The sequence below is a fragment of the Hevea brasiliensis genome, chromosome 17 (genome assembly GCF_030052815.1).
Source record: "Hevea brasiliensis isolate MT/VB/25A 57/8 chromosome 17, ASM3005281v1, whole genome shotgun sequence".
NCBI classification, from domain to species: Eukaryota; Viridiplantae; Streptophyta; class Magnoliopsida; order Malpighiales; family Euphorbiaceae; genus Hevea; species Hevea brasiliensis.
In genome coordinates this window covers 47699761-47718912 of record NC_079509.1, presented here as the reverse complement: position 1 = coordinate 47718912, position 19152 = coordinate 47699761, and the positions used below count along the sequence as shown (strand labels likewise).

Genomic DNA, 19152 nt, shown 5'->3' with positions numbered 1-19152 from the left:
ACGACTATCTTGTATAACTCCAGATTTTAACATTTATCTAACCATTTCCTCAATTACAATATTTTGAGTAGAGGCATACTGTATGGCTTGGTATTGATGGGATGCGATCCGGGTTTAAGAGGGATTCTGTGATCATGAGATCTCTGTGGTGGTAGCCCTTTTGGTTCCTAAAAATTAGGATAAAATTTGACAACTGTCCCTGAACTTATCTAGTTATAACATTATAGTCTCTCAACTTAAAAATGTAATATAAAACTCCATCAACTTTTAAATTTTGCACAGTAAAATCCCTCTAACCTCCAATTATCAATTTTTTAATTAGATGCTGACCTGGACAGTTCCAGCATGAAACTTAGTTAGTATTTCTCTTTTCTCTCTCAAGTCATGTGTAAGTTGAATCCTTCTTCTCTCTATAGGCAGAATAATTTTTCATGCATAAAGAGAATAATTTTACACTTTGCATAAGATTGGAGAGAGAAATGTTAACTAAGCACCATATGGGAGCTATTCACATCAGTTTCTAAGTGAAAAATCAGTAATTAAAAGTCAGAGGGGTTTTACTGTACAAAATTTGAAAGTTTATGTGGTTTTATATTATATTTTAAAGTTAAAGGACTGTAGTGTTATAACTATATAAGTTTAGAGGTAGTTATTGAAATTTATCCCTAAAAATTATATGCATACTGATTCAATAATTCCCACAACTCCATCCAAGTACTTTTCTCAGTTTGAATAACACATAGCTGAGAATGAGAATGCTCTCCATTGTGAAAGTGACAAATATCTATGTTTAACACTAATAGCATAATCCTTTGAGCAAAAGTAGAGAATTGCTCTCCTTGCAAAGAATGAATCTTTCCTTGTAATGTGAAAGTCATAGTAAGACCGGCAAAAATCCATTTTATATCTCTTAATGTCCTCAATCACTGCACTCCCAATATCAAATCATAATACTCAAGTAGTAAAACATACACATCTACCTTGAAGGTTTACTATTGCATACTCCACTGAAAATTTCTACACACATACTCGCATCTTAACTATTGGCCATTTGCTACTTCCACCTATTAATAAAGCTTATTCACCAATTTCTCACTCAAAAAATCATGTGTACTGCCCACATTAATGGGTATGTGTAATTTCTTTTTCCTACTAATGCCGATTATCGTCGTGAGCTGACTACTACTAGTTTCCAACATAGCCTACAAAGACAATTGACCCTCCTGAATTTCAGTTTCAGTCACACCCTCCTCATTAACTATGGCTTCCAATTCCTCTACATCAATGACTTCATCAATGAATTTTAGATTTAGAATTTGATGTGTGGGGTTTCAATAATTGAGTTGTTACATGTTGAATAGTGTCATAATATATATATTTTTATATATTTTAAAATTATGGGTTGAGTTTCAAAGTACTTCCTCCTTCAATTCATTGCATCCTGGTGTTTCTTTAGATTCGAGATAGCTTTACCATTTTAAACTAACTTGAACCGGTCTTAAATTTTTATTTTTCCTTTTTTAAAAACAGTGAAGTGAAGTTAAGGACATGAGTTTTTGAATTTATACAAAGATCAAATTGATTATAAGTGAATTTCGGGAAGGTGAAGAAAAAAAGAAATGAAAAACTTGTTGTAGATTGTTAAATTCTTTATACCATAATTTAATTTTAATATTTTTAAAATCGTACACATTCTTGACACACTCACAATTTAACTCTTACATATAAAACAAGACCATACGTATTCTTAACATATGTAAATTGAATAAAATTAATTTCACAAAGAAACATAAATAACAACCAAGATTATTACATAAATAAAATTATATATGATACAATTATTACATTAAACTTTACACATTAATAAATTATGATATGACTTAAATTTAATAAAAATTCAATAATAAATTCGAATTAAATTATGATTAAATTTAATGAGGTTAAGTTAATATATATATGCAAAATTAAGTTACGATTATTTATTTATAATAAATTGTTAAATTAAAATTATGTAACCTTAAGGTTTGTAGCTTAATTAATGTAATGAAAAGAATTAAAAATGAGAAAAGAACATAAATCTAGTGGATGTTTGATTTAATTTATGAAAATTAGTTTATAAGCATATTATACTTATAAGTAAATTTGAATAAATTTAAATTTATAAGTATTTAAAATTTTAAATAATTACTGTAATTGATGTATTTGGTAAAAAATATTTTATAAGCACATTTATTATTAAAATGATTAAAAAATATTAAATTAGATTTATGATAAAATTTTAAAAATTAAATAAATATAAATAGTAAAATAATTAATCAAATTAACTTGTAAGTATAGACTTGTGAATAACAAAATAAAAAATTGATGTCTTAATTTATATTTTTAGTTAGAAATTTAAAAATTATTATTAAAAATAAATTAATTTATTTTAAAAACTTATTGGTAGTTTTGTTATCTTATAAGTTAAAAAAGAAATAAAACATTATAGCACAAAATTAAGTAGGTTTAAATAGACAGATAAATTTCAATAATTGTCCTTAAATTTATATGATTATAATACTATAATTTTTTAATTTTAAAATATAATATAAAATTATCTTAACTTTTAACTTTTATATTGTCTAATTATCGATTTTTCAGTTAGACGTTGATGTAGACAGTTTTAATATAGAGCTTAATTAATTTACACATAATTTAAAAAAAAAATATATTAATTAATTTTTGTGTTAAAATTATTCACATTAACGTCTAATAGAAAAATTAATAATTAGACGTTAGAATAATTTTATTATGTAAAATTAAAAATTGGATGAAATTTTATGGAATATTTTTTAGTCGAAAAACTTTAATGTTATGATTATCACGGTTGTCAAAATTTTTACTTAGATGGACACACACAAGTAAAAGGTGTAAGGAACCCTGAGCAGGACCTGTAGGCACTCTCTCTCTTTCCCTAGCCGCAGCCCGCTGTTCTCCTTCTGTTTCTCTATTTTATTTTTCAAAGAATCCTCGCCTATTCCCTTCGGCAATTGTTGGCTGCCTGGCTCCTGGGCCTGTCATTTCCTCACTTCATCCTCTCCTGGTAATATCGTCTTAGCTAATATATCTACTTTTTCTGTTTGAATTTGTGGGATACTGAAATTTTGCTATGAAATTTATGTATTGCTTGTAATTTATCAGTTATCCTGGATACTACTTTGATGGATACTATTTTAGTATTATTCACGTCTCAGACCTGTAATTTCTTGTTGGGTTTTTAGCAAACAGTACCGCTGCTTGCTACGAGATATGAACAATGAATTCACCATTCAATCTACATAACTGCTGATTTAAACAGTGTTATGGTGGAATATTTTGTATACTCTCCATGGTTTTTCCTGTGTTTTTAGCATTGGACAGTTTTCAAGGGTTTTTGTTGAATCTGTAAAATCATTAAAAGCTTGTATAAAATTTAATATATTAATTAATTTTTATTTTATTATAATTATTAAAATTTCGATTTTATTATATAATATTTGTTATCTTATATCCCTCTTGTAATTATTTCAGTGTAGAAGAAGTAGAAGAAGAAGAGATAATGTTGGACATCAATCTCTTTAGGGAAGAAAAGGGCCACAACCCCGAAATCATCCGCGAATCTCAGCGTCGCCGATTTGCCAATGTTGATATTATTGATGAGATTATTTCTCTAGACAGGGAGTGGAGGCAGCGTAATCATCTCATTCGTTTCCTAACTTTCTAGTTCAATTAATGATGTTGGCTGGGTGGGTTTTGCAATCACATTATCTTTATTATTTTTGGTCTTCTTTTTAGGTCAATTTGAACTTGACAATCTACGCAAAGAGTTGAATAAGATAAACAAACAAATTGCTCAACTCAAAATTGTGAGTTTTTTTTTAATTAATTGCTTTGTTTTTTTATTATGAATTTTTTGTTTATTTTTTTTTTTCTGGTTTTGTAAATTTATAAGGCAGGTGAGGATGCAACTGAATTGATTAAAAATACCAATGATAACAAGCAACTGAGCGCTGATAAAGAAGCTGAGGTGCAGCTGGCTTCTTTAGCTTTAATTAAGAGATTGGAAGCCGTTGGGAATCTTGTGCATGATTCAGTGCCTGTTAGCGATGATGAGGTTCACATCTCTACTCCCTGCCAGTGGTAAAATTATTATGCTATTCATTACTTTTCTTCTTTTAAAAAAAAAAAAAGAAAAAATCTTTCTTTTTGTTCTGCAGGCAAATAATGCTGTAATTCGAGTTTGGGGTGAGAAACGTTCTGATCCTAAATTGAAAAACCATGTTGAGCTTGTTGAGCTTCTAGGAATTGCTGATACTAAGAAAGGTATTACAACGTAATATTTCTTTAGTTTGAGCGTTGCTTTTGAAGGAAAAAGGGGTTTTACTGGATTTTGATGACTGAAATACAGTGTGGAAGTTTTCTGTAAGTTTAAGTTCTGTATCATGACTTAAATATGAGTTTTCCAAATTTATGTAATCTAAGTATATGTTCATTGTTATCATTGTTATTAAAAGTTGGTTGGCATTTCACTAGCCATAGTGAATCATCTCTATCAAATTTCTTGTACGAATATTTGTAGGTAAGTAGCTTGTACGGTAGTGGGTTCTCTTCATAGATTTTTGGTTATGTAATACTTATGCTAGTGCCATTGTTCTTGATACATAGGTGCCAATGTAGCTGGAGGTAGAGGCTTTTATTTGAAAGGTGATGGTGTACGACTTAATCAAGCATTGATTAATTTTGGACTAGATTTCTTGGAGAAGAGGGGTTGCACAGCCTTGCAGACTCCCTTTTTCATGAGAAAAGACATTATGGCAAAATGTGCTCAGTTAGCACAATTTGATGAAGAACTTTACAAGGTGAGTTTTGAAAAATATCAGAATATGTTTAGATATGGAGAAGTCTCCTGCTATGTAATTAATGTTTAGATACTTGATGAAGGAGTTTACAAGGCGAGTTTTGACATTTTTATTGTCACAGCTGATAGAGAGCAGATTGATCCTCCACAACCCATCTTATATTAATACTTGTACTAAATCATGAAGATGCTTGATAATTTAGGTCCCTAAAAACTTTGTAATTTCCTTTTTCTTTTGTACTTGAATTTCTCTCTAGATGAAATGCAAGGATTACCATTGTAGTTGGTTTTTGATAGGTGACCGGTGAAGGGGATGACAAGTATCTAATTGCTACAGCTGAACAACCATTGTGTGCTTATCATTTAGATGATTGGATCCATCCTTCACAGCTACCAATCAGGTTATAATTTTGTAGTGACTTGTGGTCTCAATGGCAGAAAACTATGATTGTAATGATCTCATTAATTTCTTTTTTTTTTTGCCAGATATGCTGGATACTCATCTTGTTTTCGTAAAGAAGCTGGTTCACATGGTCGTGATACTTTGGGAATTTTCCGAGTTCATCAATTTGAGAAAGTGGAGCAATTCTGCATTACCAGCCCAAATGGTAATGACTCTTGGGACATGCATGAAGAAATGATCAAGAACTCTGAGGACTTCTACAAGATGGTATGATATCTGTGTTTTAGAAAGTCAGAATTGTTCTCTATTTTTGTTTTTTTCCTAGTTCTTGGTTATGGGGAAAAAATTAATGGTTTCCCTGCTTTACATGCTTGCTCTTTACCTACTACATAAGAATCTAGAAATTGGTGTCGCCGATCTCTCAAAAAAATTTTTCCGGAAAAAAGCAAGGTTGTAATTAAACATTGAGAGGAGGTGACTGCAAATTTTTATATGCACAACACCATCATTTGATATTTCTGGTGATAAAAAAAAAAACAAAGTGGATCTGGTATGGAAGGCAAGGCCTTATTGGTTCTTAATAATAATTATCCCACATCAATCACACAAAATTAAGAATTAAGGTGTGTTCTAACAGTTCACTTCTTCTCTAACAGCTAAACATTCCATACCAAGTTGTAGCTATTGTTTCTGGTGCTTTGAATGATGCTGCTGCAAAGAAGTATGACTTGGAAGCTTGGTTTCCTGCTTCACAAACATACAGAGAGTTGGTCTCCTGTTCCAATTGTACAGACTACCAGTCAAGAAGGTTGGAAATTCGATATGGGCAGAAAAAGGTAAGTTCTTTACACTTGTTTTGCTCTTATAGTGCATGTGTATCATATACTTTCAACGTATCAGTTGAGATATTTTTCGAGTCTACCATTTGATACCTCCAACACTAATGAAAATCTATACATATATATAAAGTGAGCCAAGTTGTCTCCCAAGAGCTTGCCATGTGGCTATTCTTAGAGGATGCCATGTGAAAACTTTTAAATACATCTTGGTACAATGGAGTATGGACAATGCATTTTGGACATTTCTATAGGACATCCAAAGGAAGATAGAATTGGTTTGTTGAGAGGAGATCTTTAGAAATTTATCTTGAATTTAATCTGAAGTATCTTGTACAATGAAATAAAAATATAACTTAATAGGCTTCACATCTTGAATTTTTTTGGCACCAGAATTTAAAGTCTCTTTGGTTTCACACTTGTAGAATTGCATTACGCACTATGCAATTCCAAAGAAAAATGGAAAATTCATAGGTCTTGTTTGGTTGGGGAAGATGTTTTTGGTTCCTACTTTCTAGTTCTTCTCTATTTCTTAGTTTCCAAGTTTATGTTTTTCAAATGGAAAATTGGAAAACGAGAAAACATGTTCATTTGTCTAATTTTCTACTTTTCCATATTCTTCTTTTTAAGATCTTCTATTAGTTTCTTTTATTACATAAGAATTATTCATTGAAAATAACAATTATTTGAAAGTGATTGTACGAATAATCTCAGAGCCTAATTGATAGAGTGAAGAACATATTTATAATAATAGAAAAAGGAAAAGAGCTTATAATATTTAGAAGGCAAAAGCCATTACAATCAGTCCAAGCAAATACAAAAGCTCAATCCAATTGAAAGAGGGAATAAATGAAAACTAGGAGTAATCTTCCGAATCAGCTTAAGCTAGCCTTCAGCAGAATGCTAAACAAGTGAAAAAATCCCAATACCCCCTACCCCACAGGTTCTTATTATTTATACAAAAAAATGACTCTTCCGCAACTCTAGGCCCCATGAGATTCTCCTTCTGCAAATTCCTCTATCAAATTCACTTGCAATTGATTCCCATACGTTAGCACAGCGCTAGACCCTTCTATTTCTGCCAGCTCATTCTTCTTACTCAACTTCTTTTTGTAGTATACCCTTAAAGGCTTCATCCCATTGCCCATATCCACTGAACTTGTAGGACTGCTTCTATTAATACTTCTCTCTTAGAAGACAGACTTGTCCACAGGCTAGTAGTAGGAAATTGGTTAACAAAATCAATATAAGACATCGATGTGGCCTCTTCTTGAGGTTTACCCTTCCATTTAACCAATACTTGCAAAATTATGGTGCCATTGGTTACAGCTTGCATTTTTTGTAATAAAGCTTCAGGTTCCAACAGTGTTTCTTCTATTTACAAACCTTTTGATAACTCAGTAGCCACTTGATGATCTCCCACCACTTTCTTGAGTTGCGATACACGAAACACTGGATGAATTTTTACATTTTCTGGGAGTTGCAACTTGTAAGCCACATTGCCAATTCGTTGTGGTATAGTGAAAGGGCCAAAATAGCGGGCTGCTAATTTTGAATCGATAACCCTTGAAAGAGATGACTGACAATGGGATCTAATCTTCAGAAAAACACCTTTGATATTATATTCCACCTCTCTGCAGTGTGTATTTGCTGCCCTTACCATCTGCTGCTGAGCTCTAGTCAAGTTGTAAGTTAATTGGTGAAGTTACTGATCTTGTGTAGATAAATCTTGAGCCATTGATTCAACTTTTGTTTCACAAGGTAAAAATTGAGTAAGAACGGGATGGTAACTGGTATTATACCAATATTCCGCCCAAAGTAGCCACTTGCTTTGTTTCGAGGTGAAGCAATGAAGATAAGTTTCCAATCCTCTATTTAGAACTTCCGTTTGCCCATCTGTTTCAGGGTGGTAGGCGGTACTCATTCACAATTGCCCTGAAGACAAAAAAGCCCAGACCAGAAAGACTAAGGAAAATTGGATCTTGATCACTAAAAATGATCTCGGCATCCCATGAAGTCTAACAATTTCCTTGGCAAGTACTTCTACTATAGTTCTTGCAGAGTAAGGATGTTGAAGACCAATAAAATTACTGTATTTGGAGAAACAGTCCACGACCACCAAAATGGCATCAATCCCAAATGAATGAGGCAGGCCTATTATGAAATCTAATGAAATATCTTCCCATACTCGATATGGAATAGGCAAGGGTTGGATTAAACCAGCAGGTGAGGAAGCTTCATACTTGTGTTTTTTGACACACTAAACAGCCGCAAAATTCTTAACGCTCTTCATCATCCCAGACCAATAAAGATTGGAAGCAAGGCGCTTGTAAGTTCTAAAAGCACTTGAATGACCCCTAATTGGTGAAGCTAGGAATTCAGCCAAAAATTTGGGAATCCATTTAGAACTAGCAGAGAGAACAATTAAAGAATAGGAAGATGATATCCCTAATACGATTTAGGAATTATATTACATATAAAATTAGGAAATTTAAAAGTTTTATTCTTTAGGAATTTTATTCTTATTAGGTCTATTATTTAGGAATTTTATTATTTATTAGTTTATTTTGGTTTAATTTAGTATTCCTAATTAGGATTGGATTAAGGTTCTAAAATCTTAATGTGATTGGGATTCCTAATTCTATAAATAAGAACTAGGGTTTCTATTGTTACTAGATGAGCTTTGTTATGGCAATTTTATGAGATCAATAATATTTTGAGAATTAGTTCTCCATTCAAGAATTACTCCTTGATTTCTCCTAGTTCTTTATTCTTCTATGCTTGTTCTTCATTTACATTACGTCCTTTATAGAACAAGAGCTTCTGAAAGAGAGAATAGTGCTTGTGAGAATTAGGATCAAATTGCAGATCTTGCACATTTTTTTGAAGATGAGGGTTGAGAACAATTTCATTCTCTAGTTGATTCCAATCTAGCCATTGTGGAATAGAAATGATCTGAAATTCAATGTCTCCATCACGCCTAGAAAGCGCATCAGCAACTGTATTTGAAGAACCCGACTTATAAATAATTTTGAAAACATACCCCAATAACTTTGCTCCTCAAAATTGTTGTGCAGGAGTATGGATTTGTTGTTCTAGCAAGTGATGCAAGCTACTTTGATCAGTTTAAACCAGAATTTTTCCTCTAAATAAATAAGGCCGTCAATGTTGCATAGCAAGGACAAAGGCTATCATTTCTCGTTCATATGCAGACTTAGAAAAATTTCAAGGAGAAAGAGCCTTTTTGAAAAACGCAATAGGCTGCCACTCTTGCATTAAGACAACTCCCAACTCAGAGCTCGACGCGTCACGTTCAAGAACAAATGTTTTAGAGAAATCCGGAGTGGCTAATACAGGAGATGACTACAAAGCTTCCTTCAATTTAATAAAAGCATCTTGAGCTTATTGTGTCCAGTGAAACATTCCTTGACTTATCTTCTTTAATAATTAAGGGTTAAGCAATTAACCCATAGCCTTTTATAAAAGTTGGTAATAGCCTGTCAAGTCGAGAAATACTCGGACAACCTTTAGTGATTGTGGTTGTGGCCAATTAATCACACTTGAAACCTTGGTAGGATCCATAGCTACCCCATGAGCAGAAATTACATGTCCCAAATGCTCCACTATTGGTCTCCCATACGAACTCTTCTTTTGATTCACCTGAAATTGATGTTGAAGCAATAATTGGAGCACCATGTTCAAGTGGCTTAGATGATCTTCTCATGAATTGCTATAGATTAAAATATCATTAAAGAGTACCAGAATAACCTTTTGGAGGTATAGTCTAAACATATCATTCATGATAGCTTGGAAAGTAGTTGGTGCAGTAGTTAAACCAAACAGCATTACTACAAATTCAAAATGCCCTAAGTGAGTGCGAAAAGCCATCTTTGGAATATGTTCATCTGCTAACCGAATTTGATGGTAACCAGACTTAAGATCCAATTTAGAAAAATATTTGGCACCATTCAACATTTCATTGATAAAAAGAATTGGATATTGGTCTGGTATAGTTGCCTTGTTCAAAGCTCGATAATCAACACAAAACTTCCAGCTGCCATTTTTCTTCCTTACTAGAAGAATACAATTGGAAAAAAGATTGGAACTTGGACGTATAATCTCAGCAGCAAGCATTTCACTCACTAGCTTTTTTATTTCATCTTTCTAAATATAACCATACCGATAAGGCTTAACATTAATCATCGTAGTTCAGGAACAAGAGGAATAACATGGTCATGTGGCCTATGCAGAGGAAGAGTTGTGAGATCTCCAAAAATTTCTTGATATCGACTAAGGATAGATTATTATTCAATCTGCTGACTTTCCCTCATGTCATTTTCAAATGATTTAGCTGGCATCCAACTCATTTAATTGCCACATTAATGCGTAATATTCAACATTAACAAGTTTATGAAGTTGAGAAACAAATGCCGAAGCTTGACTAAATGATGGATTGCCCGTAAGAGTAATTGGTTATCCTTGAGCTAAAAAAGATATCTGCTTTGTAGCCCAATTCATCCATACTTCGCCTATGTCTCCAACCAAGCCACGCTGAAAATGATATCAACACCACCTAGAGGAAATAAATAACAATCGGCTTGCACTTCCAATTTGCCCAAATCGGTTTTCACATTTCGACAAACACCTTTTGATTCCACCCTATGACCATCACCCAAACATATTCCAAAAGGAGTTAGTTCAACTTGTAACTGAGAAGAAACTGTCAATGAGAATAGTAATAGAAGTACTAGCAATCCACCCTTGTTGCTTCATAGTTTTGGGAAAATAAATACCACCAACAAATGAAAAAGGTAACTCCATATTAGAAAAATGAGCATCAGAAGATTCTTCTACAGGAGGCGGGTCGATACTTGTGAATCCCAACTCATTTCGCGGCTTCTCTTCATCTTCACCAATAATCAACACTCTAAGTGTTTTATTAGGACACTCATGCATCGGGTGGAGAGATTGCTTGCATCAGTAACAATGGCCATTTGTTCGCATATCCAGAAATTCTTGGTGGGTGAAGTGACGAGTGCCTCTGGAATGAGAAGAAGCTTGGGAAAATTTGGTTGCTGAAGGAGAGTTATTGCCTTGAAGAAATTTAGGTGGACCAGAAGGGGCACGATCCACAGGTTTCGGGCTTGGAAGTTTTGGAAGTTCAGAAGAACTGGATATGGGCTGAACTTTAGAAATAAAAGAGGACCTAGAAAGCTGCCTTTCGATGTTAGGCCCCTGTGGTGGAAACCATTGAGACCTACTGTCACCTATATACCATGGCTGCATTTTGTGTTGACTCAAGAATTGAATTTCCAACTCTATTTCTCGGGCTAGATTCATGATGCGAAATATATCTGTTGAATCATGAGAACGAATGCACACCCTAACTTCCTTCCTTAAGCCACTCAGAAAAAACCCAAATTCGACTGGTCGGTGAGACCTTCAATTTGAGATCCAAGGGCAACAAAAACATCAATATATTCATCTACTGACTTATCTTGTTGAAGAGTGGACAAACGCTCATATGGGTCTGCTCTCATATCACCTCCATACTGATGAAGTAACTCCAAGATCAGGTGCGCCCAAGAAAGGTCAGGAGAACGTAGTCGAAGCCAACGTAACTAATGGAGTGTTGGTCCTTGCATACACACTAAATCAAGCTGGACTTTCAAAGCCTCTGGAGTTTGATTGATTGCAAAATACTGGTCTGCTCTAGCTGACCAGCCTATTGGATCTACCCGTCAAAATTTGGAAGTTCCACTTTCTTGACGGTTAAAGAGGAATCATTTGATGCCACTTGATCAGCTAATGGTCGAGGTGTGGAAGAAGTACCCTCACCTTCCTGCATAACTAATTTGCCCCGTGCCATAGTGGAAATCATTGCTTCTAAACGAGAAAATCTTTGGTCCTATTCAACTTGAAAAGAAGTCATCCTTTGCTCCTGCTCGAGCTTATAGCTGACAAAATTTCTTCCAAGTTCATCATGTTCTCTACTTGATGAACACGTCCCTCAACTCGTTCTTCCATCTTGGTTTTGGTCACAGGATAAAAGAAATGGTAGGTCGGACCGTTAGAGTAAAGAACAAATTTATAATATTAGAAAAAGCAGAAGAGCTTTTAATAACTAATAGGCAAAAGCCATTACAATCAGTACAAGCAAATACTAAAGCTCAATCCAATTCAAAGAGAGAATAAAAGAAAACCAGGAGTAATCTTCCAAACTGGCTTAAGCTAGCCCTTAGCGGAATGGTAAACAAGTAAAAAAATCCCAATACCCCTACTCCATGGGTTCTCATTACTGATACAAAAAAATGACTTTTCCGCAACTCTTGGCCCCATGAGATTCTCCTTCCGAAAATTCCTCTAACAAATTCACCTGCAATTAATCCATACGTCAGCACAGCACTAGACCCTTTATTTCTGCCAGCTCATTCTTCTTCCTCAACTTCTTTTTGTAGTAGACCCTTAAAGGTTTCAGCCCGTTGCCCTTATCCATTGAACTTGTACTGCTTCTATCACTAATCACTTGATATACAGTATTTAAATCCAAAGATATATTTCAATCCTAAAGGTTATCTTGACATTTATTACAAAACTAACTAAATATTATCTTGACATTTATTACAAAACTAAGTCTAAAAGTGTCATAGAGCAGGATTCTCAATTCCAAAACAGAGTAGAAACTAGAGAGAAATATAGAAAAACAGGGAAGGGAAATAGAAGAAAAGAAATGTAGAGAGAAATAGAACTTAGAAGAGAATTAGAGAGAATAATAGATTGAAATCTTGATATTTCTTGGATAGTCCTCTGATACAACTCCTTTGGTTATTTATACAACATCTCTTCAACTAGCTAATTGTTCCTACCAATTATAACAGCTATTACAACAACTATAACAACTGCTATAACAGCTATTGACTACTCTAACTACCTCATCTAGTTTATCTCACTACATCTTCTTGTTCTACGCTCTTCACAATACAATAAGCCCCTTATTCTTCTTACTAGTAGTCATAACATTCTTCACTTCTTGAAATCATTCTTGTCCTCAAGAATGAATAAGGGAAACCGCAATGTTACACTGTAACTGTTGCCTCCTTATCCAGAAAATTAGCAGCAATATTCAGATGCAAGAAAAATAACCGTAAAGAATCAAGAGATGTCAATGTATTCCAACATTTTGGGTTTCCTTTTGAGTGATTTCAGGAAAGACTTCTGTTGCAGCAGCATAATTTAGACTCCACTCAAATATACCAGCACTAGAATGCAAATCAGTTTCCTTCATCATAGTTGCTTTTCTTCCTTTGCCTCCTCCATCTTTCAAATACATCTTCTTTAAGAATTAAAGATGCAACTTTCTTCAGAATTAATTTCTTCTTCAGCCCTTGATATCTCCCATTTATCCTCTATGGAAATTAGAAACTCACAAGAATGGAACTCACAATCATTTTATATATTGGTAAGCAAGTTGTTAATTTTGAAAAAAAAAAAGATTTTTATTTTAAAGAAATTTCTGCTTGTCTAATATCTTAAATTTCAAAATTGTTAATATGTATTTCATTTCATTATAAAAAATTGAATGAAATTTAACTCTATCTTTCAATTTTTTGAAAATAATTTTCGGTTAAACAAAACTTGTTTCTCACAACTAAAAAAGGCCTTAGAATTTTTTTACAACCATTGTTTCTCCCTAGGTCTAAGATATATGTACATATATGAATGGGCTTTTAGAATGAAAACATAACTTAAAATAAGGCTAAAAAGAGATTAGCTCCCTCTGGTAATACTGCATGTTTGCATCATAACACTAGGAGATACTCCTCTGAAGTCCCTTCAAGCATATCCCTAATGGTTGTCAGGAGATGATTTTTTCACTCTTATTCCTACGCTTTTGTATTTCCTATAATTTAAACAGTTCGCATACTTCAGGCGGTTCTCTTTCAACGTTCTTTTTTATTATTATTCTTTTTTTATTTACTATATTTCATTTATTGAGTAAAATTTACCCTGTGGATCAGATGGACTAGAAATCTCGAGGCCTAAGTTCTCAATGGAGTCTGTGGGTCAGAACTGTCTCGCATATTAATTATCATTAATTGTTGTGGTGTTAGTATACCCATTCTTAGAACTTGAATTGTTATAATTAGTACCATTTAGCATTGGAGTTTGCTCTCCATCAAGCTGAATTGCTTACAATATTTATCTTAATTGACCAGCCCATGCTACTGGACCTAGGATACAATTTTAGACACTATCCGTTACAGCTTTAATTATTCTAATGAAACGAGTCTGATCCACTAGTTTTTCCACCCATCATGTCTGATAACTGGTCTTTTGAAAACTGGACAGGACCAACTAGTCTGACCTGTTAAGCCTGGAACTGGCCAGCAATCCAGTCCAGTTTAATGTAATTTGTTGACTTAACTAAAAACCAGTCAAAACCAGATTGACTCACCAAACCCCGCTGAACTGGTTCCACTATGAGGTGGTGTTTGAGGGATTCCATCTCTAGTCCACAGAAGGCAAATTTTCTAATTCCAAAGTTCTCAATTCTTTAACTCTAATTCTTTTCCCTCTTTCGTCTTTTCCTAGTCCAGCTCTTCTTTCCCAGTCCTTCACTGATCAGTTTTCACAATGGCTATGACATGATGGTTGGACAACATTGAATCTTAGTTGCAAATCAATTTGGTCCCTCACAAATGATAGATCAACAAAATTTCATTGGGTTCCTTGTTCTGTAGCTGGTGTCCTTTAAGCTCCTTCATTCTCTAGCGACATCATGGCTGTTCTTTGAATCTCCAGGGAGTTTAGGTGCTTTGTTTTTTTTTTTTTTTTTTTTTATTTCCCCTTTGATTTCTTTTATTGTTTTGGAAATGAGGATTTATGCACTGATATTTTGTCAAGCAGACCAAAACTTGTAAGCTCATGGAAACGTGTGAACTGTGAAAAAAAATCTCCTCTTCCAAGCATGCCAAGGGTTCTATGAGAAAAAGGAAATCAAACTGGTCAAACTGTAAACCAGTCACTCAACCAGTTTGATCACTAGTATGGTTTTAAATGACATTGCCAATAACCTTTAATCTATTCCCAATTCTTCAATTTTTTTAACCTTGAGATGAAGAAATTTGAGTTCACTACTCACTAAGTAGCTTCCATGTTGTGGTCCCAGGTATGTGAATTTGAAGAAAGGATTAATTGAAAGTTTGTGTTTTTGTGATTTTTTTACTATTGTGACCTATATTTAATATCTACTAATAAGAGCATGTTTAGAGAACTCTATATTCTCTAAATTCCAGGAGCTCAGACCTTGAAGGAAATTCTGCCTTTCTATGTTTAAATACAACTGATAACTAGAACTAAATAACCACCTCATGAACAAATGAAACTGGTACTGGTTCCATGTTTATAGCTACACATGGAAGTAATGCACAAGTAAAATTGAACTTAGGAAAGAAAAAAAATGAATGTTAAGTGTTGCTCGCCTCAGCTCCTTGCTCGCTTTTAACAACACTGAACTGGTTACATGTCTATACCTACACATGGAAGTTATGCACAAGTAAATTTGAACTTAGGAAAGAAAAAAATGAATGTAAGTGCTCCAATCAAGCTGCTCCCTGTTTCTCGTGGCCATGTGTGTAACATTGATGGGCCCACCCATGAAATAAACCACCTTGACCTAGTCCATAAAATCTTACCACAAAGAGCACATTTCATTTATACATTTCCTTAACCAACTTAAAATGAGGACAAAGCTGCTTTGCCAACTATGATCTTCATTGCTGTTCTTGGCTCATGTAGGCTCTAACTGTTCCAAACTTTTAAAGCCAACCAATGACTGTAGTTGAAATTTTCGAAAAAGTTATGCATTCTATTCATTTTAAAGCCAACCAATGGCTTTTGTTAAAATGATTATAATGTCATAACTAAAGTTGTTGGTTGGATTTAAAGCTCGGATCAGTTGAACCTTATTGCAATGAAGCATTTTTCTTCCCAGTGTTGGAGGAACATAGTAAATACATTGTAGATAGATAATTGCTGTTGCAATGTTTAGCTTGCTGGTTAATACTACAAGGATGAGGCATTTTTAATGCACTGGAGTACTGGACAGTTTTTAATAGTAATTTAGTCAATTCTGGTCATGCTTCACCTAGGCTTGCTCATTAGCTTGAGTTTGAATTGTTTTATAGGGTTTTCGTGGTTTGATACTGCATATGACCAGCTAAATAATTGACATAGGATCAATTTGGGAAACAGGAAAACTAATTTCATTTTTTTTATGATGATTTGGGCTTAAATATTAGGAGCATTTTTGGTTGAAAGAATAGTAGATTGTAGTACACGCTATCAAATGATAATTAAGAAATTTATCCTATTGCTCACACGCTATTACAGTAATACTGAACTGAACCAGACCTGCATTAAACATCTTAGTTAGGGGTTGTAATCGAGCAGGGTCAATTCAATAATGTAAGGCTTGAGCTCAAATCAACTAAAAAACTCGAGGCTTAAAATCTAACTTGACTTGATTACATTTATAAGATAATTTAACATGGCTCGACCTGATTTAATTATCACTTTAAATTTATAATTTTGTTAATTTCAAATTAAAACTTGAATATCCTCGAGTAAGCTCAAGTTCAAGCTTGAATTGACATTTCTGTAATATATTTAATGTAAAATGATATATATATATATATATATATATATATATATATATATATATATATATATATATATATATATATATATATATATATATATATGCGCGCGCATATACACACACATCGATTAAGATTGCAAGCTACTTGAGTTGAGTATTAACTTGGCACAACATATTAGTTGAATGGCTTGAGCTCGAGCTCGACTTCGACTTGATAAAAATAAATTTGAATTCAAATTATTTTACTAGTTGAGTTCAAGTAGCTTAAGTCATTTGCACCTCTAACAAGAATCACAGATTACAAGGGTGTAGAAATCTAAGTACAAATATTTATTTTTGTTTATTCTTTCTTTTTTTTTTTTTGTTTTTTTCTGTGGAATAAAAGTGCGGAATTTAGAGAAGAAAGGCATTCAGATTAAAGAAGAGAGGAACTGAAAACAGTATTGGCACAGATTCCTTAGGATGATATTTCCAAGGAAAAATTACTTTTTAGTCCCTGCGTTTTAACAAAACTAACTATTTGATCCCTGTATTTTGCTTCTGTTAAACTATTAAGGCTCTCTGTTGAATTTTCTGTTAGTCAATGCATATCAAATTATTGTTTATCTCTTTATTTTAGTGAAATTAATTAGTTAGTTTCTGTATTTTAAAAAATACTACTATTTATTTTCTTTATTTTAGTGATACTAATTAGTTAGTTCTTGTATTTTGAAAATCATATTCCTAGATAAAAATGAAAATTTTATTGTGTGGAGACTAAATTTGAATTTACATTTTTTAAAATTGTTCAAGTATTTGCATTTGATTATCTGTGCATTATTTTTATGTTTGCTCTATTGAAAAACTGTTTTCCTAGATTATCTTTTTGAGTACTTGGAGATGTAGAGGAATTGATTAATCTTTTTATGTGTATAGCTTGTACCCATTTTTATCAAGAGATGAAAAAATAGAGAGAATAAAGGAGAGAAGGGTATGGGTGCAGGGGAAGGAAATATAAGGAGAGAAATAAGGGAGAGAGGGTCAGGGTAAAAAAATAATAGGAAGGACTAAAGAGTTAACAGAATCAAATTACTGAAACTAACTAATGCGTTTTTTAAAATATAGGGAACAACTAATTAGTTTCACTAAAATAGAGGAACTAAATAGTAGTTTGACTGGCATTAGACCTTTAACTAATGAAAAAATTGACAGAGAGACTAAATAATTGAACAGAAGTAAAATGTAGGGATTAAATGGTATATTTTTAAAATATAAGGACCAAATTGTTTGTTTTGTTAAATATAAGGACTAAATGGTATTTTTTTCAAAATACAGGGATCAAGTAGTTAGTTTCGTTAAAATATAGATACTAAATAGTAATTTTTCCTTTCTAATCAAAATGTGCATAATTCTTTTATCTGTTACCTCATTGAACCGTGGATTACTATTAAGTTGACTTGCAAGACTGCACACTTTCTTGTTTATGTTGATGGACAGGGATCTTATGTAAATCTCTTTTAAGTTATTTTATCTCATGTAAATCTCTTTTAAGTTAAAAAAAACTGAAACTGCATAAAATTGCACTGGAGTTCTTTTTTTTTTTTTTTTTTTAAATTTCTTTTCAATGGCTTCATTAATATCAAATCCTTGGTAAGTATCTCATAATTTGTTGGTGTTTTTGTGCTTGATTGCAGAGCAATGAGCAAGCAAAACAATACGTTCATTTGTTGAACTCTACGCTCACTGCAACGGAGAGGACCATTTGCTGCATCCTTGAGAACTACCAGAAGGAAAACGGTGTAGAGATCCCAGAACCTTTGCGAGTGTATATGGGTGGAAAAGCTTTCCTCCCTTTCCAAAACAACCCTTCTACAGAAGGCAAGGGGAAGAAATCTAAAGCTTAGTCATCTTATTATAGACTTCTGCATATTAGAATTTGAGAATTTGGATTGCATATTGCTTGTTCTCCTTACTGGATGCCTAAAATTTGGTCATTGTCATTGTTTTCTCTTTATGACTGGAAACGTACACGTAACAGAGCTTTATGAAAGGATGCTTCTGATTTGAATTTTTTTTTAATTTTTAAAAAAATTCTTGTACTAAGCTTTTGGTCACGTGGGTTTAATGATTTTTGTTATATTATTTAATTGAATAAAAATATAGATGTATAACTTTTTCAAAAAAAAAAAATTATATATATATATATATATATATATATATATATATATATATATATATAAAGAATAAGTAACAGAATACTAATAAAACGTATATAAATAAATATTAATAAGATAAAAATTATCTTAGTGATATTTGTGTATATTATTTTTCATCTCTTCTAATGTCTTGATTATTACAAAATCATTTGACAAGTTTTAGAGAAAATTTTGATCGGACA

The 19152-nt window shown here is 32.9% G+C and overlaps 1 protein-coding gene across 1 annotated transcript; it reads left to right on the top strand.

The window, feature by feature from the left end:
• Positions 1–2884: 2884 nt before the first annotated feature.
• LOC110637826 (serine--tRNA ligase) lies at positions 2885–18822 on the top strand. Its single transcript, XM_021788162.2, has 10 exons — positions 2885–3082; positions 3550–3710; positions 3814–3884; positions 3971–4132; positions 4236–4341; positions 4684–4877; positions 5174–5277; positions 5363–5546; positions 5936–6115; positions 18449–18822. Exons 2-10 carry the CDS (start codon positions 3578–3580, stop codon positions 18656–18658), a joined length of 1344 nt encoding a protein of 447 aa, XP_021643854.2. The 5' UTR covers positions 2885–3082; positions 3550–3577; the 3' UTR covers positions 18659–18822.
• The last annotated feature ends 330 nt before the right edge of the window (positions 18823–19152 follow it).

Excerpts from the sequence above, each read along its gene's own strand:
- LOC110637826 (XM_021788162.2), top strand. The coding sequence starts at position 3,578 with ATGTTGGACATCAATCTCTTTAGGGAAGAAAAGGGCCACAACCCCGAA. Across the intron at positions 4,342-4,683 it reads AATTGCTGATACTAAGAAAG|GTGCCAATGTAGCTGGAGGT; the intron begins GTATTACAACGT and ends CTTGATACATAG. Across the intron at positions 5,547-5,935 it reads CTGAGGACTTCTACAAGATG|CTAAACATTCCATACCAAGT; the intron begins GTATGATATCTG and ends CTTCTCTAACAG.